Source organism: Nematolebias whitei, chromosome 1 (genome assembly GCF_014905685.2).
Source record: "Nematolebias whitei isolate Nwh7 chromosome 1, NemWhi1, whole genome shotgun sequence".
Classification (NCBI taxonomy): Eukaryota; Metazoa; Chordata; class Actinopteri; order Cyprinodontiformes; family Rivulidae; genus Nematolebias; species Nematolebias whitei.
This window is the reverse complement of record NC_056498.1, coordinates 65328804-65344135: the sequence shown is the minus strand read 5'-3', so window position 1 is coordinate 65344135 and position 15332 is coordinate 65328804. Positions and strand designations below refer to the sequence as shown.

Below are 15332 nucleotides of genomic sequence, written 5' to 3'. Positions count from 1 at the left end.
TGTATATATATATATATATATATATATATATATATATATATATATATATATAAAGGCGTTTGAAACCCTTTCCACACTCTTGCAATATGCTAAAAATGTTTCTAAACTCTAAACGCTCTAAGAGAGCACAGAATGTCATGATTTCAGCTCCCTGCCTCCGCTGCTCTCAGCCACCTGCAAGTGTTCTTGGCCACGCCCACTTCTCCACTCTGCACGGAGAACAACTGATCAGCTGCAGTAGGAACCTTATCCCACAGTATGGGCTGCACAAAGGTGCAGGAAGTGCTAAATAATTTAAAATAATTTATTTTAAATAAAAATTCCCAAATCCATCAGCCAGTTGTATGTCATGTCCAATTTTACTTTGAAAAACCATGATAGAGCGAGTCCGTGAAAAACGAACCGCGAAGTAGCGAGGGACTACTGTATATCCTAAGTTTATACTTCATATATAGTTAAATAATTGTAATATGAATACAACTAGGAAACATGAACACATTCAAGCAATCAGATTTTTATATATTTTAGAAGTTTAAATTTTTTCTCGGCATATCAGTGAAAATCTAAATTGCAGTAATCCAAATCAAAACTGATGTGTAAACTTCAAACATTCTAAATGACTTTCAAAGGAAGCGTGTACTAATCACATAAAAAATTGCATTAGATCTGTAACAAACATGTATCAATTAGCAATAAATGTATACTAAGTATGTAATAAGTATGTGACAATTATGTATAAGGTTTGTAATAAATATGTAGTAAGCATGATAAAAATATAAAACTTAATTCACGTGTAAACTACACATTCAGGGATAGACTGGAGAAACTGAAGGAACTCCACTGGAGCAACCTAATGTTTGTTTTTCTTATTTAAAGGTCAATTTGCTGCACGTTCAAATTTCATATTGTCTCTTTAGCTTGATTCTGTCCCTGTTCAATCTGTATGATTGCCACAAGCTCCACATTAGTGTCTCCATTACACTTAGCAACACAAAGTGCTATATTTTCTGTTTTCTCACCAAATTCTACCCACCTGTCCCCATTTGCCTGTGTCAAATGTTTTTTGTGCATTGACAAGGCTGCATGACGAGTTGTGTTTTTAGGGATGCTCATTTTGACATAAGTACATGCAATCGTGTTGTAATGCTAATATTCTATTATATATGTTTTAAATGTTTGTTTTACTTTTTATTGCATTGAATTTAATGATTTAATTATTTTAATTTCCAGTATACTTTCAGACTTTTTTTGCCACATTTTTCCGTGCAAGCCATGCAATTGTCAGAAAATAACCATTTTTATAAGAATACTTGTCTCTTTTACTAGTCATAATTTTTAGGTGCAAGGACCTCAGCGTCGGACAAGCTTCGTATGCTTAGCATGTCTAGTGTTTAATGGAGACAATGATTAGCGACAGTGTTATTATCCTCTTCCTTTTCTGTTGATAACTGTTTGATTTGAGATCTTTTCTTGTTGTTTGCAGAAGCCGAAAGCGGTATGCCCTCTACCTTATCTTACTTCCAAAGTTCCACCCAATCTTCACCACTTTAAAGCTTCTGACTTTGGGCGTTTCCCCAAGGATTTTTTTCCAAACACTATGTCACAGGCCTCTTTTTTCTGACTTTTTATGGTGTCCCTTGTGCTTAATGCACTAACTTCTTTGCAGGCAGAGAGAGAAAAGAGAGAGGATAGATAAATTGGACATGTTCGTAGAAGTGCTGTTTCTTTGTCTTTGCTGTTGTCGGTGTACCAAGGCCAAACACTCACCCTCTCCATATCTACCTCTTATTTGATCTTTTCAGTTTTGTCTTTCCCCAGAGCCTTTACTTACTTTGTTGTCCTCACCTTCAGTTCTTTTTCAGTGTTGCTCAGTTTAAACCCTTTTGTGTGCCAGCTCTGAAAAGCTAAACATCCCACTCATTGGTGTTTTTTTTTTATCATTACCAGAGCAGTACTATATGGGTCTTTGTCTGAAAATCAATGATGACTGTAAATATCTCTGATCAGATGTGGTGTCAAAAAGCACCAATCATCTGTTGCTTTTAATCTTGAGATACACTGACTGATTATCTCCCATTGCTGCAGGCAGTGGTTGATACAACAGCATGTTTCATCCAACTTATTTAACATACCAGCATCACCTCAACACTGTTTGTTGATAACTTCACACACGATTGAAGGCATGGAGGTGCTGAATTTGGATACCGTTAGGTTTATCCAAAGTAAAGTTTAATTCAGCTGCATTTCACCTTTGCATTCCCTGACCCTCCCATGTTCTCTGTGCTACATCTGTGCTACATCTGTGCATGTCTGTGCGTCTGAGTAGGTGCGATTGCTTCGCGAGTGAGAATTTGTGTGCAGATGTGCTTTTTTTAAATGTTTTGTGTGTCTCAGCCACCATGTACAGTCATGTTCGTGTGTCTCTCGAGTAGATGTTCTTAAGTGAGGTCACTTCCTGTCAGTTTGGTGTTTGAGAAACAATCCAACTGCACAGAAGTTACTGCAACCGTCTGCATCTACATACCTGTCCTTATACCTGTACTGCGGTGGCTATGCCTTTCTGTTTGATTCTGTCCTCCTCATGCTGTTTGGTAACTGCATGCTACAACACAATCACATAAAGGTGTTTAATGCTTGCCTTGTTGCTCACAATATGAGGTTTTGATGCTTTCTAAGCCTTGATATGCCAGTTTGTACCTGATTTAGGTATGACGTCATGGATCGATACGCCTCTAAAATCTCAGATTTGGGCAGCAATGTTTGTGGACCTGTCTTAATGAAATCATTGTTTTATTTTTACTAAAGCGCATGCCAGGTGTAATGCCTGTATGCTCCTCTGGGAGCCATTTAATCTGAGGAAATGTTAGATCCTAGTTTCCTTTAAGTGTGAAAAGAAGAATAAGATTTGCATGACTGGTGCACTTTGATTACATCCCCACATGTGTGTCGATTTAATTGTTCCCTAAATGTTTTTTTACCCACCGATCAACTGTATGATTATGACCACTAACAAAATGTCTGTGAATTTTGCTACAATGGGATGTTCTGCTGTCTAATATTGATGATGATGAGCGACGAAGCCCACCGCCCTGTCCAGGTTGATGTGCGCGTGGATAATTGAGCTTCAGGAAGCTTCAGGATTATTTGCAAATTTCCTGCCAGTTCTGGGGCAGCACGGTGGCGCAACTGGTAGAGCTGCTGCCTCTCAGCGAGCAGGTCCTTGGTTCAAACCCCGGTCCAGGGGCCCTTTCTGGGTGGAGTTTGCATGTTCTCTCCGTGCATGCGAGGGTTTTCTCCGGGTGCTCCGGTTTCCTCCCACAGACCAAAAACATGCATGTTAGGCTGATTGGTAACTCTAAATTGTCCCTAGGTGTGAGTGAGAAAGTGAATGGTTGTTTGTCTCGTTTGTCTCTATGTGTCCCTGTGATTGACTTGCGACCCGTCCAGGGTGTACCCCGCCCCTCGCACAGTGATTGCTGGACATGGGCACCAGTGACCCCCGTGACCCAAAATGGAATAAGCGGGTAAAGATAATGGATGGATGGATGCCTGTTCTGTGAACTTAATAGATAACGTAGATTTGCGTTGCAAAACTAACTAACCCTCTATTTCGGCAGAAAGAAAGTGAAGGGAAGTCTGAGATTGTCATCACTGTATGTTCCCATACAATGATGAAATTAGTTCTCTGCATTTAACCTATCGCACCTGAGATACACTCAGGTGGAGCAGTGGGCAGCTATGTAAGCACCCGGAGAGCAATTGGGGATTAGGTGTCTTGTTTAGAGACACCATGACTTGGGAATGACTGGGAGTCGAACCATGACTTTCTGGTCCCAAGTCGGCTGCCCTACCTCTACCCCATCAGCTGGAAGCGCTGTTGGCTTCTGGGTAGTGTAGTTCTTTTGACTGGCGTTACAATATAGGCTTCTTGAAAGAAAACTGCAAAAAGGCGGTGCCAGTTTGGTCCCAATCCCGTGAATAATATTAAATTTGACAATTTTTGAAAAGCCGTGAAAGAGCGAATCCGCGAAAGTCTAACCGCGAAGTAGCGAGAGACTACTGTACTCCGGTTTCCTCCCACAGACCAAAAACATGCATGTTAGGCTGATTGGTAACTCTAAATGTCTCTAGGTGTGTGTGAGAGCGTGAAAAGTTGTTTGTCTCTATATGGTCCTTTGATGGACTCGAGACCTCTTACATCTGCGACACCCGTGATATGAAAAGAAAAAAGCGGGTAAAGATAATGGACGGATGGACGGACGGATGGATGTATGGGATTGTGAGGACCCAGTACCCACAGATTACAGGGTTGAAAAGTTCTGTTCTATCAGTTAATATTAGCAGACAGCACCAAATGTTCTTTGTCCATGTTGTGACTGGCCAAATGTCACAAGTGAGACCTACATCTTTTTAGTTAGGTGGTCATAATATTATTGGTGATCGGTGTATTTACTTTTTTCAGTGTAACTTATTTTGTTGTAGAGCTCAGGAAAGATGTTTCATGTTAAATGCTTCCTCAGATGAACTATCTTCATGAATCTACATACATAACATATTTCAAAAATAACTACCAAAATCTACAAAACAACTTTTTAAAATGCAGAGATGTGAATACATTTATTTGCTTTCAACCCATTGTTGAAAAAAGTTTTTAAAAACACTGATCAGTCTCCACATCTTTCTCCATTTTTGTAAATTTTCACTTTTTCATGCACTAGACAGAAAAAAAAACATTTAACAACATCTTTCACATGGGCTTTTAATTTGAAAAATTGTAACTATTTTTATTTAGGTTTGTGGTTGAGTGTTTTAATATTTTTGTTCACACTCAAATCATTGATGATTGTTGCCCAGGTAACCATTAATGACCAGGGTGTGTGAGCGTGTGTATGCAGGTGTGTATGTGAGTACAGTGTATGTGTATTTACTCTGTTGTAGTCTAATTGATGGGGAATGATACAGCCAATCACTTTAAGTGTTTGAATTGAGCCCACTCACAAAAAATGGTCTAACATGTCCCATGATGCATTAATTTATAAAAGTTGTCTTTAAATATACAAATGTATATATAATAAAAATTAAGTCATCACTTTAATTATTTTGTTAGAGCTATGTTTTTAGAGGACTGTACAACTTTTATTATATTTTTTTAACCAGTTGCATTTTTTCAAACTAGTCTAATAAACTTAAAGAGCCACAAGTATTGATAAACAGAGCTGTTCATTCCCTGGCATCCCACTGTCAAATACTAACCAGAACAACAGCTTTTAATGTACGTTCTTTATACAAGAGCCATGTCTCAGTGGGCATCATAACATCTGTTCTGACAAGATGGCTGTATTTGAGTGCTGGGACTAAAACGCCTCCATAGTCATAATTTTAATTCTTTCTGCCCTCGTCCCTTTTACTCGTCTGTCCCTTTTCTCACTCCCCACCCCAGACCAATTCAGTATCATTCTTAAAAGAAAAGAATTAAAATTCAATGTTCAGTCGTAATGTTGCACATTTTTGTCCACCCATGTGGATATCACATCTGCAAATTGATCAAAATCAGAGCAAAAGAGACTCGTTTTAGCTTCATCAGTGTGGAGTATAAAGGAAAACATTCACAGTGTTATTGTGCTGAGAATGACAAAAAAAGTAACCCTGGATTACCTCAGACTTGATCAAATTAAAAGTGTAACAAGTGTGTGTACCATTCCTCTTGATTAGCACCTTGTGGGCATGAACTGACTGTTGTCCAAACGTTAATAAGTTTAATTTGTCTGTATGTTTTTTTATTTAATTACCCAGCATCCTCATCAACCCGGGCAACCATGTCAAGTTGCAAGACGGAATACTGGGATTCTTTATTGCTAGTGATGCCAAAGAAGTAAAGAGGTAATCCTGCTGTCTCACTGAAGCCACCAGCCATGTAAAATGAACAATGTGGTTACTTTACAGTGCCAAAAACTTACATTCTGTCACTTTTAGAGCATTTTTCTACTGCAAAGCTTGTCATGATGACATCACAGACCCAAAAAGGATAAAGAAGTGTGGCTGCAAACGACGTGAGTAACTAAACTTTATCCTTCACCCTTGGTGAACTATCCTTTCCCTACCCCCCTCACCCCAAACTTACAAACGAAGGCTTTAGCTATCATTTTTTGTTTGTTTTACTGTCGGCTTTTACTAGTTTGTGTAAGAATGTTACAGCTCTCATTGTGTTACTGTTGTTTGTTCTGTGCAAATATGTATTTTTTTTATTGTCATGCCATTATACTCACTGGAAAGTGTTTGATACAGGTCCCATTTGAGCCGTCATAACATCCATGCGGATGTGATCATTTGTCAGAACTGTTCATGCTTTGGATGTGTTTAGATGTTTCTTATGCCGCACTTTTTTGTGAGTGCTAAAAAAAATTAAAATAAACAGTACACCAGTTCAAAGAATACATATTAGGGATGCACGATATTGGATTTTTGGCCAATATCCGATATGCCAATATGATAAAAGTTATTTGGCCGATAACCAATACCAATACCGATATTTTTTCCCCCTAGACATACTTACAGAGAGTACATAACTTTCTCTGCTGTGGAATTAAAATCCTACATTATTCTGCATGGTCTTTGTCAATTTGGCCTGCTACCAAATGCAGATGTCAAAAACGGGGCTGAAAATGGTAACACTAACTAGGATTATGTTTAATGTCAAATTTATTCATGCCCTTTACTCTCTCTAACACAATGACAACACTCGAACACTCAAACAGTCATACTATATATAAATATATGTATAAACAGCGCTTTTTATATCGGTGAGTTATTTTGATAGAATGACCGATGTCTGATATTTAACTTTATCGCTAATATCGGCTGACACCGATACCATGTCGATAATATCGTGCATCCCTAATACATGTAACAACAGAAATAATTAAAACAATATTACAGCTCAGAAGACAAAGTTTAGAACACCTAAATGTAATATTCACTCGTGATAAAACGTAAGAACCTTGCTGATTAGTCGATGGTTGAGTTTAGTGAAAAATATCACACACAGTTTGACATATAAAGAATAAAGTTTCAGTCGTTTCATTGAGCGCCATGCAGACATGACATCATTAATGTTACATGAACATACTTACAATCCTCACTTGTCAGGACATGTTAGCCACTGCATAAATAATTCAGGTGAATGTTTTTCCACAAAAGGTCACAGGCAATTACAGTAAGCCGCCCACTGCGGACAGCAGCCTGATTTAAACATATACCTTACTCACTAATTTCCTTTCTTTTTTTTTGTCCATGTCATTTAACTTATTTACACGTTTTACCAGCTCAATAGACTCAAAACTGACCCCTCACATCCTTGCTCTGTGTACTCTCTGTTGCCGTTTGCTCACTAAATTTCCTCAAGTTATCGAAAATCATGTTGGACACGTTATGTTTAATGTTCTTATTGCCAAAAAAGAGAGTTGCATTTAGAAAAATGACAGATCCATTAGTGCAGTGGAACTCTGTATGTTCTGATTTATCATGTATTGTTCTCCTCTATTGTTTTTCCTTTCCCATGCTTCTTTATGACCAGTGACACACTTTTGATGTATTTCCTTCCCTGCTGCCATTGGAAAACACCACTTTATTTTAACTACTCACTGGTAGTGATTTATTGTGAGTAAAAAATACAAAGAATGGGTGTCCTATTACCCAGAGTGCAGTGTGTTTTATTTATTTCTTTTTCCTCTTCAGCAACTAGTTTATTGTATCTATGTTGCATGTACCAGTGTAGCTTCTGCATCTCTCTCCTCGCCTTCATTTTTACACCGTGCTCAGACCAGACCAAATCTAAAACAGCAGAAATGAAGTCAGCGTCAGGTTTTTTTTTTTCCCCTTCTGGGCCTGATACTAGCTGGAAATGACTAATAAAATGCGACCTGATTGGATGTGACTGATGACCTTTGCAATTCTTGGTCACGACTTGAGCATCAAATTAATCTCATCTTTTGCGTTTACAAGCCAATCAGCCCCAAGTCTCTTGTCATTATTTTGATTTATCTCTTAATACTGGAACGCTGCAGAAAAATTTAGTCCATGCAGAAAAAAATAGGATGCTCAACTGCTATGGATTTAAAGGAGCAAACAAGATCTGCACACATTTGAACAGATCTGTTTCTGTCAAAGGTAATTTAGTGAGGATGCTTGTTTTTTCCAGGGAGCAAAAGTTGCCCTCATGGGAAGTTTTTTTTTTTTTTTAAATCTTAGTGAGCAATGTTGCCAAAACACAATCAGAACATTCTGGTCTCCCTCCTGGCCTAATTTGCTGTGATCTCAGCCCATTTCCTAAACTCTGGCTGAGGTTTCAGAGATCATCACTTCCTTTCAGACTTGAAATGTCACCGCAGCAGTCTCGTGCATTTCAATTCTGGACAGTCGTCAGGCCCTTTTTTGGGGGGCTTTAACTCGCTGCACTGGGTGGAAAGTCCTGATTGTTCAGAATAAACGCCATAGCGTCCAGCTGCCACTAGATGGTAATACTCTACCGGTCCTGTGCAGTAAACTAAATTTATACAATGCCTGCAGAGAAAACTTAAGTCCCCTGAAAGCTGTTCAGCAAAAATACAAGGACCAGATGAATGTGTTTGTGTGGATTCATATAAAAATGTGACCAAACGTTTAACACATTTTATACATCCTGAATGTTTAGCGTCATTTTGTTCTCCTGGGTGTTTTGTGCTTACATGATACATAATTGCTCAAAAGTCTTGAGCCAGCAGTATCATTTTCCTTGCACTCTTGCTGAATAGGAAAGCTTTTGAAAGGGGATATATGTCAGAATGCTGCTTCTTTTTAGGACATCCTTTACATTCAACATAATGCCTCGATCGTTGTCCGTTTGGTGACGTATTAAGCACCAATACAGCCAGTTTATCAGCGTAGCTGTTATGTTGAATTGTCAATCAAAGGTGTCCCACAAATCAGGTTATTGGTGGAATCGGAAGTAAAGGACATTGTCAGAGAGCGTGTTTGTGTGTGTGTTGGTCGTGTGTGAGCCTGTCTCGTGTTTTCCATTCCTCCTTCCATTGTGTTAAAATCAACATTGTTACTTATCTATACTGTGGTCCAAATGCTCAAGCCAAAAACAAAAAAAAAACCTCTTAATTTAAGAGATTTCAGCATGATAGTCTCACTGCACATGTTTGCACATGCCCTTCTCCTTGAAAACTGGTTCATTACTGTGAACAGGTTATCTTTTTTCCTTGTTACTGAAAGCAGAACTGCATTTCTGCATGCGTCTCACATGCTCATAAAGCATACGTGCATGCCTCAAGATATAGCGGTCCCTGTCGCCTTCCTGACAATCTGCATTTCCCATTCTTTCTTTGGCCGGAGGTTCAAACGGATTACTTCGTTTAAGATCTGGTTTTCCAATTCGAGTCAGAGTCAAAGATGTTAAAAGTGTCCATGTGAAGGTGCCAGACTGTATTACCGTGCTGCCTGTTTGCACCTCGCCATGGAGAGAATGGAGATCAGGAACTGTTTCCGTCCAAAGTCACAGCACTCTAATGCTAATGCTTCTCTGGGGACTTTCACTCCTGCTCCCCTTTGGGTTCAAGCTTTCCCCACACGTAACAATACAGACATGTAAATACGCACATCTAAAGTGGCTGCTTGAAGAACGTTGGCTAACTAGTAGCTCAAAAGTCCTAGACTGTATAATGCTGCTTTCTGTTTCACCTTTTACATACATATCTAAACCTTTGTCTCAGTGGTGTAGTCTACATTTTTGTAGTGGGTGTACGCGGTCAAGTTAGTTTTACGTTGAAGCCACGGAGTACGAATGTCCATCGTCCAACGTAAAACTAACTTTACCACGGTTGGTCCGTATACTGTGCTTAGGACCCAAAGTACACTGGTTAGTACAATGTAATCGTCAATTTATTTAGATTTTTAAACATATTGAACATTTCCAAATTTCTCTGATGCTTGTATTTGAATAAATGTACAACAAACTTTGTACAACAGTTGCCTTTTGTATTAAAAACATGTTATAGAATTTATAAAACAGTATCAAAGCAAAACATGTTCACGTGTTAAGTTGTAAGTACAGAAGTATTAATTATAATAAGTGCTGCATACCAATAGATTGTTACAGAAGCATTTAACTGCCGTTTAACGTATCAATGACACGTGTGTAATGATATGTCGTGCATCATCGGGCACTTTTAAGTGGATATACTGCAATTTTTGAGCTTTTCTAGTGGGTATACTTTGTACCACAAGTATCACGTAGACCTCACCACTGCTTTGTCTCCAAATTGACTGTTAGAACATGAAAACTGATTAGAAATGTTTATGGAATACCTTGATGATAAAGTCATCATGGTTGCATCTCACAGTAGAAATAAAATTTTGGGAATAAATACCACACTGCTTAGGTTGCTCAATATCTGAGCTGAAAATAGAAATATTAGATTCAGTCCTAACGAGTGCTTGGTAGTGTTTAGCTACAGCTTATACCAAAGCAATAAAACAGTTTGAGCATAAGCATTGCTTAAATTGGTTCATTTAGTTAATTGTTCAATTTGCAACAAGGACAAAAAGGACATTTCTAAACTAGCATCATTACATATTTGGTGCGTTAGCTTGCATGCGTTTGTTTCTACAGTTGATATTCCCAGTTACACGAGCAATGCACACGTACATCAAATCAAACACCCCTTGGGGAGTGGAGCAGTGAAACTGCAGGTCTTGGTAATAGCATGAGTAGACCAGTCTAGCCAGTAGAGTAGTGCGATGCCACGGACTGAGCCCACAGCTGCATGATGGGATACAGGTATGTTGAGCCAAATATATATATAGAAGATGGACAAATGTATGGAAGAATGTAAACGGTTTGCTGCTGATGACATTGCTCATCCCTTTATTTTCCCGTATGCCTGCCTCCCCCTCTCTCCTCCCCCTCCTCCCCCTCTCTCCCACAGTTATAGTTTTGTCTTTTGAATCCGTTTCAGCCTTAGCACGCAGCTTGACCTCTTTAGACACGCCTGCACAAAAAATAGTTTAGTTGGGGAAAAAAAACATCTCCTGGTACTGAAGATGTATTTAAACTTTCTCACACGACATAGTTATGAAACATTTTCCTTAAAGAAAATCGGTTACCGATAAATCAAAGTTTTATGTGTGTGATAATCTAATATGAGGCTCAAGTCTGCGGGGCAGGTGGCTAAGGCTTGCATTTTCTGATGAAGTTACTTTCCAACGTCCCCTATATGACTTTTTCTCCTTTTTGCCATTAACCTGCTGCTTTTCCTCTCCTCTCATCCCCAAACTTGACTGTAGCCAAGATGTCCGTCTACAAACGAATGAAACTGGCATGTTGTTTTGATTGCGGCCGTTCAGAACGAGACTGCTCTTGCATGTCAGGCAGTGTACATAGTAACATGGACACCCTTCAGAGGGCCTACCCACTTTCCTCTGTCTCTGTTCATGATTGCGCAACCACTTTACGTGCCTGTAAGTTACACCGCCCAACACATGCTGTTACATGTCTGTGATGTGTGCTCCGTGTCGTGTCCTATGCGGAGGTACTTGTCCGTGTGTGTGTCCAGGTGTCGTCTATGTGGTGTGACTTGTTCCTTGTGACTTCATAGTTTGTGAAGCTGTGCCCAATGTGAGTTTTTTAATTCGATATTCAGCTATCTGTTTATATAAATAGGAGTTTTTGGTTAAAATGCCTTATTGTTTGGTATATGTGGTGGGTAAGTGGTGTGGCTCTGTGGTGCTGCTGTACAGTACTGTAGGTGTTAGACATGTGGCTAACGCATGCTGCAGCAATCATGCAGTTGTGTGAAAAATTCACTTTCGGAGCGTGGTGTTTGGTGTTTTTATGACTGTTCAAGGTAAGACGCCCACATATACACAAATTGAATCAACAAGTTAATTTCCAAGATGTTGTGCTGAAATTTGCTTGTCGTGTTTGTAAAACTGTATCTGATGCTTTAACGCAAAAACCTCTCACTGACTTTTTTGTTGTCTGTAAACTGTTTTTTAATAGATTTTTTTATTTTTTTATTTTATTTATGTATTTGTTTTGATTTAACATTCGTCTTTTCTTTTGACTTAATAATAATGAGCACCTATTCAGAGACCAAATAGAACAATAACTCATGTTTTGAGCAGTTAAATAAGTCTTGAGCTGCAAAAATATATTGAAAAAGTAGTTATGCACTATTATATTTTGTGACATGAGGTCAAGAATTTAAAGTTTTGCATTTTTCTTGTGAGTTTTATAATAAACTTTCTATACATTTATTATATGCGCCCTCTCATAGATGCTGCTCCTGAATTTAAAAAAATTAATTGTTAGCAATTTGTTGTAATAGATCACCAAAACATTATGTCTATTTAAAGCAAACAAATACAATTACAAAAATTTAAATCACAAGCTCCTAATTACACTGTATTGCATTTTTAAATTGTGAGCATTTAGACATTTATTGAAGACAAAAACGTGCAAATATGGCTCAGATTTAATTTATTTCATCGCTGATCAAGTCTCATCCTTGGACTGTAATTAAGTCTCTCTTGTAGGTGACAGTTTGCAAGATTTGAGTAAAGGACAAAAAAGAAGAGTTGGGAACACAAACAAACAAAAACAACATTCTAAATGCAAAAAGAAAAAAAACTTTACGATGACGACAAAAAGGAAAAGAAGAGAAGAGAGTGGATGATCCCTTCTTTTACGTTTTTCTTTGAGTGGATGAGAAATACTAAATTGTCTGTCAATTAGACATGGCAGCAGTAGGCTTGGCTATCAAAGCGTTGGGTTCAGACATACAGATCTGATTTCCTTCTCAGCATTCTCCCACCGTCTGCCGACTCAGCCCAGATTAGTGTCAAACACGGCATGATGAGTTTGGCTTGGCCTCTTGTAGTTGGGGCCTGAGCTGATATCCCTCGGTACCAATTACTGACTATTACATGGTAACTGATCTCACTTTTCCTTCAACCCCTGTAGGATTTAAGGAAAGCCTCCTAGATTTCTTTGCCTTTTTAACTCTGAATGAACAAAGAGTTTAGGGAGGATGCATTGGGCTTTGTCAGACAGGGATTGCTGGATTTCCTCTAGCTGTGCCTTTTTATTGTTTTTCTTCCACTGGACTGACCCTTTGCACATTACAACCTGTTGTTTTTTGACACTTTTTTAGTTGATTTATTTGACAGAAATCACTTATTTAACTTGACTTGAAGTCAAAAACCTCCACAGACTGTCCCTTTTGCTTTTAAAATTAACGGAAGTGTATTTGTTAGAGTTTGATGTCTACTGGTCAGGTTCATGCGACGTTTAATCGATTTGGGTTTTAAACTCCTCACCTCTTAAGGCTGTAGGGTAACTAAGAAGTGTTTTGTGTGTTCAAAGTTATTTTCTGTTGTCATGACCTGAGCATGATCGCTTCAGGAGAGCTCTAGTGCAGTGGTTGTAACAGGGTTTGTGTTATGAAGCAGCTGCAAGGCCACTATTCTGCTTGAGGTTGAGGTCTAGACTGCATCGTTTGGCGTGTCCACAAACCTCGTGGCTGTGTGTGCACATGTGTGTGTGTGTGTGTACATCTTGAGTGCATAGGATGCGCTTTTGATCGCCGAGTCTTTGCATGTGTGTGAATCTGCATCTCATTCCAGAGGATCGTATCTGTCTTGACACAGAAATTATGTTTGCGCTTTCATTTTCCCAGCCTTGCTGGTCTGTCACCAAACGTGCCCTGACAGCTCCTGTCCACCAGGCAGGCTTGGTGCCCACCCCCGCCACCCACCCTCCGTCCTGCGTTGCGTTGCTACGCCCCAGATGCTAGCCAGTTAGTCCGCCGCCTCTGCGGTGTGGGCAGATTGCTAGAGACAGATGCCAGGGCTACTGTGGGTCCCAGCTTTGAGGATCAGTGTCATAGGCCAGCCTTGGGCCTTCACTGTGACCTTTATTGCTGTAAGAGACTTCGGTAAAGAACGGGAAGTCTCAGCGACTCGGAGCTTAGTTCAAGTTCCCACTCCATCAGTAGTTATAGCCAAACCAATCTATATCTCCTCAGTCAAGGTCAGAAACTGTAATTCCTCAATAATTAACAGCCCGGGCATAAACGGAGACCTTGGGCCATCTTTTTTTAACAACCTCTGAGATTTGAGTGCAGCATAAAATCCATGCGTGTGTGCATCAGCGCTCTGTTAGAGTTTGGCTGTTTTGAGCAGCGTGTGCGGTCTGGTTTCTTCTTCTTCTGTTTTCTTTTTAATATCTATATATCCGTGCATTCAATTAGCTACGCCCTTTTGGCTTTAATATAAACCATGCAATGCCAATCAAATCTAAATAAAAATGTAAAAGACATTTAAATCTTGATGAACATGTTTAAAAAAATTTAAAAAACTCCATTAGATCTTTTCATCTTAAGAGAACACTTTCCTAAGAGCACGGTTCACCCTGACGAGAAACTTCATTCATCTCCCTGCTTTCGTTCAGAGCTCATTCCATGCTAGGATCAGCATCAGTTTTCAATTTATTTGGTGTTTGTAGACCACTTAGATTTTTTTCCGTTCGCTCTCCTCGCCTTTAATGACATTAGAGTCTCTTTTGTTCCCATCTCCACCCTCCACTCTTCCGTTGATGTCTCTCTCTGTGTGACCTGCCACTTGTCTTTGCATTCTCCTCAGCCAAATATAAGTATAATGGATTTGTCAGATCACGTAAGTGTGTTTCTCTGCCCTTCTCCACTCCGCTCTTGCTTTGTGTTTGAACGTAGTCCCCCCCACTCCCCTTCCTCAACATGTCATATTTGCTCAGTTGACCTTTAATCGTGTATTTTATATTCCTGTTACTTTCACAAGGAGTCTAAATGTAAACTCAGTTTAAACAGTCGTATTAATATTTGAAAAAAAAAAAGTTCAGTTCTAACTAAAGTGCCACTATGTTCCACATATATATTTACACGATTTTAAAGTAGTGAGTTCCTGCATAATAAAGAGAGCTAAGTGTGTGTTTCTTAATGCCATGTAGTGCCATAAAATATTCTTTTTGTATTGTGCTGCGTGTAGCAGCAGATGGCGGTACAACACCAGGGAACACTGGAAGCCATAAAGAGACTGGCGTTCGATTCAAAGCTGATTGCAATATAGGTAAATCTTTGGCAAACAACCTATAAATGAATTAAGTGTTATTCCACCACTAAATAGTAACATTTACTTGTAAATGTAATTTTCCATCCTTTTACTGTTTTTAATGTATTTACCTTTTAGTCATTGTAAGGTTTTTGATAGTAAGTTTGCTTTGTGAAATAATGGCTGCCTGCAAAGCTAAATATATA

At 39.0% G+C, this 15332-nt stretch overlaps 1 protein-coding gene across 1 annotated transcript in view; it reads left to right on the top strand.

The window, feature by feature from the left end:
- Positions 1-15332, top strand: part of kcnma1a (potassium large conductance calcium-activated channel, subfamily M, alpha member 1a) — a gene marked incomplete in the record, with an annotated part of 198584 nt that overhangs the window by 150433 nt on the left and 32819 nt on the right. Inside the window, 6 exon segments of the mRNA XM_037680098.1 lie at positions 5794-5880; positions 5974-6050; positions 7648-7656; positions 11326-11499; positions 14683-14715; positions 15064-15144. Of these exon segments, the coding sequence (XP_037536026.1) occupies positions 5794-5880; positions 5974-6050; positions 7648-7656; positions 11326-11499; positions 14683-14715; positions 15064-15144 (461 nt within the window).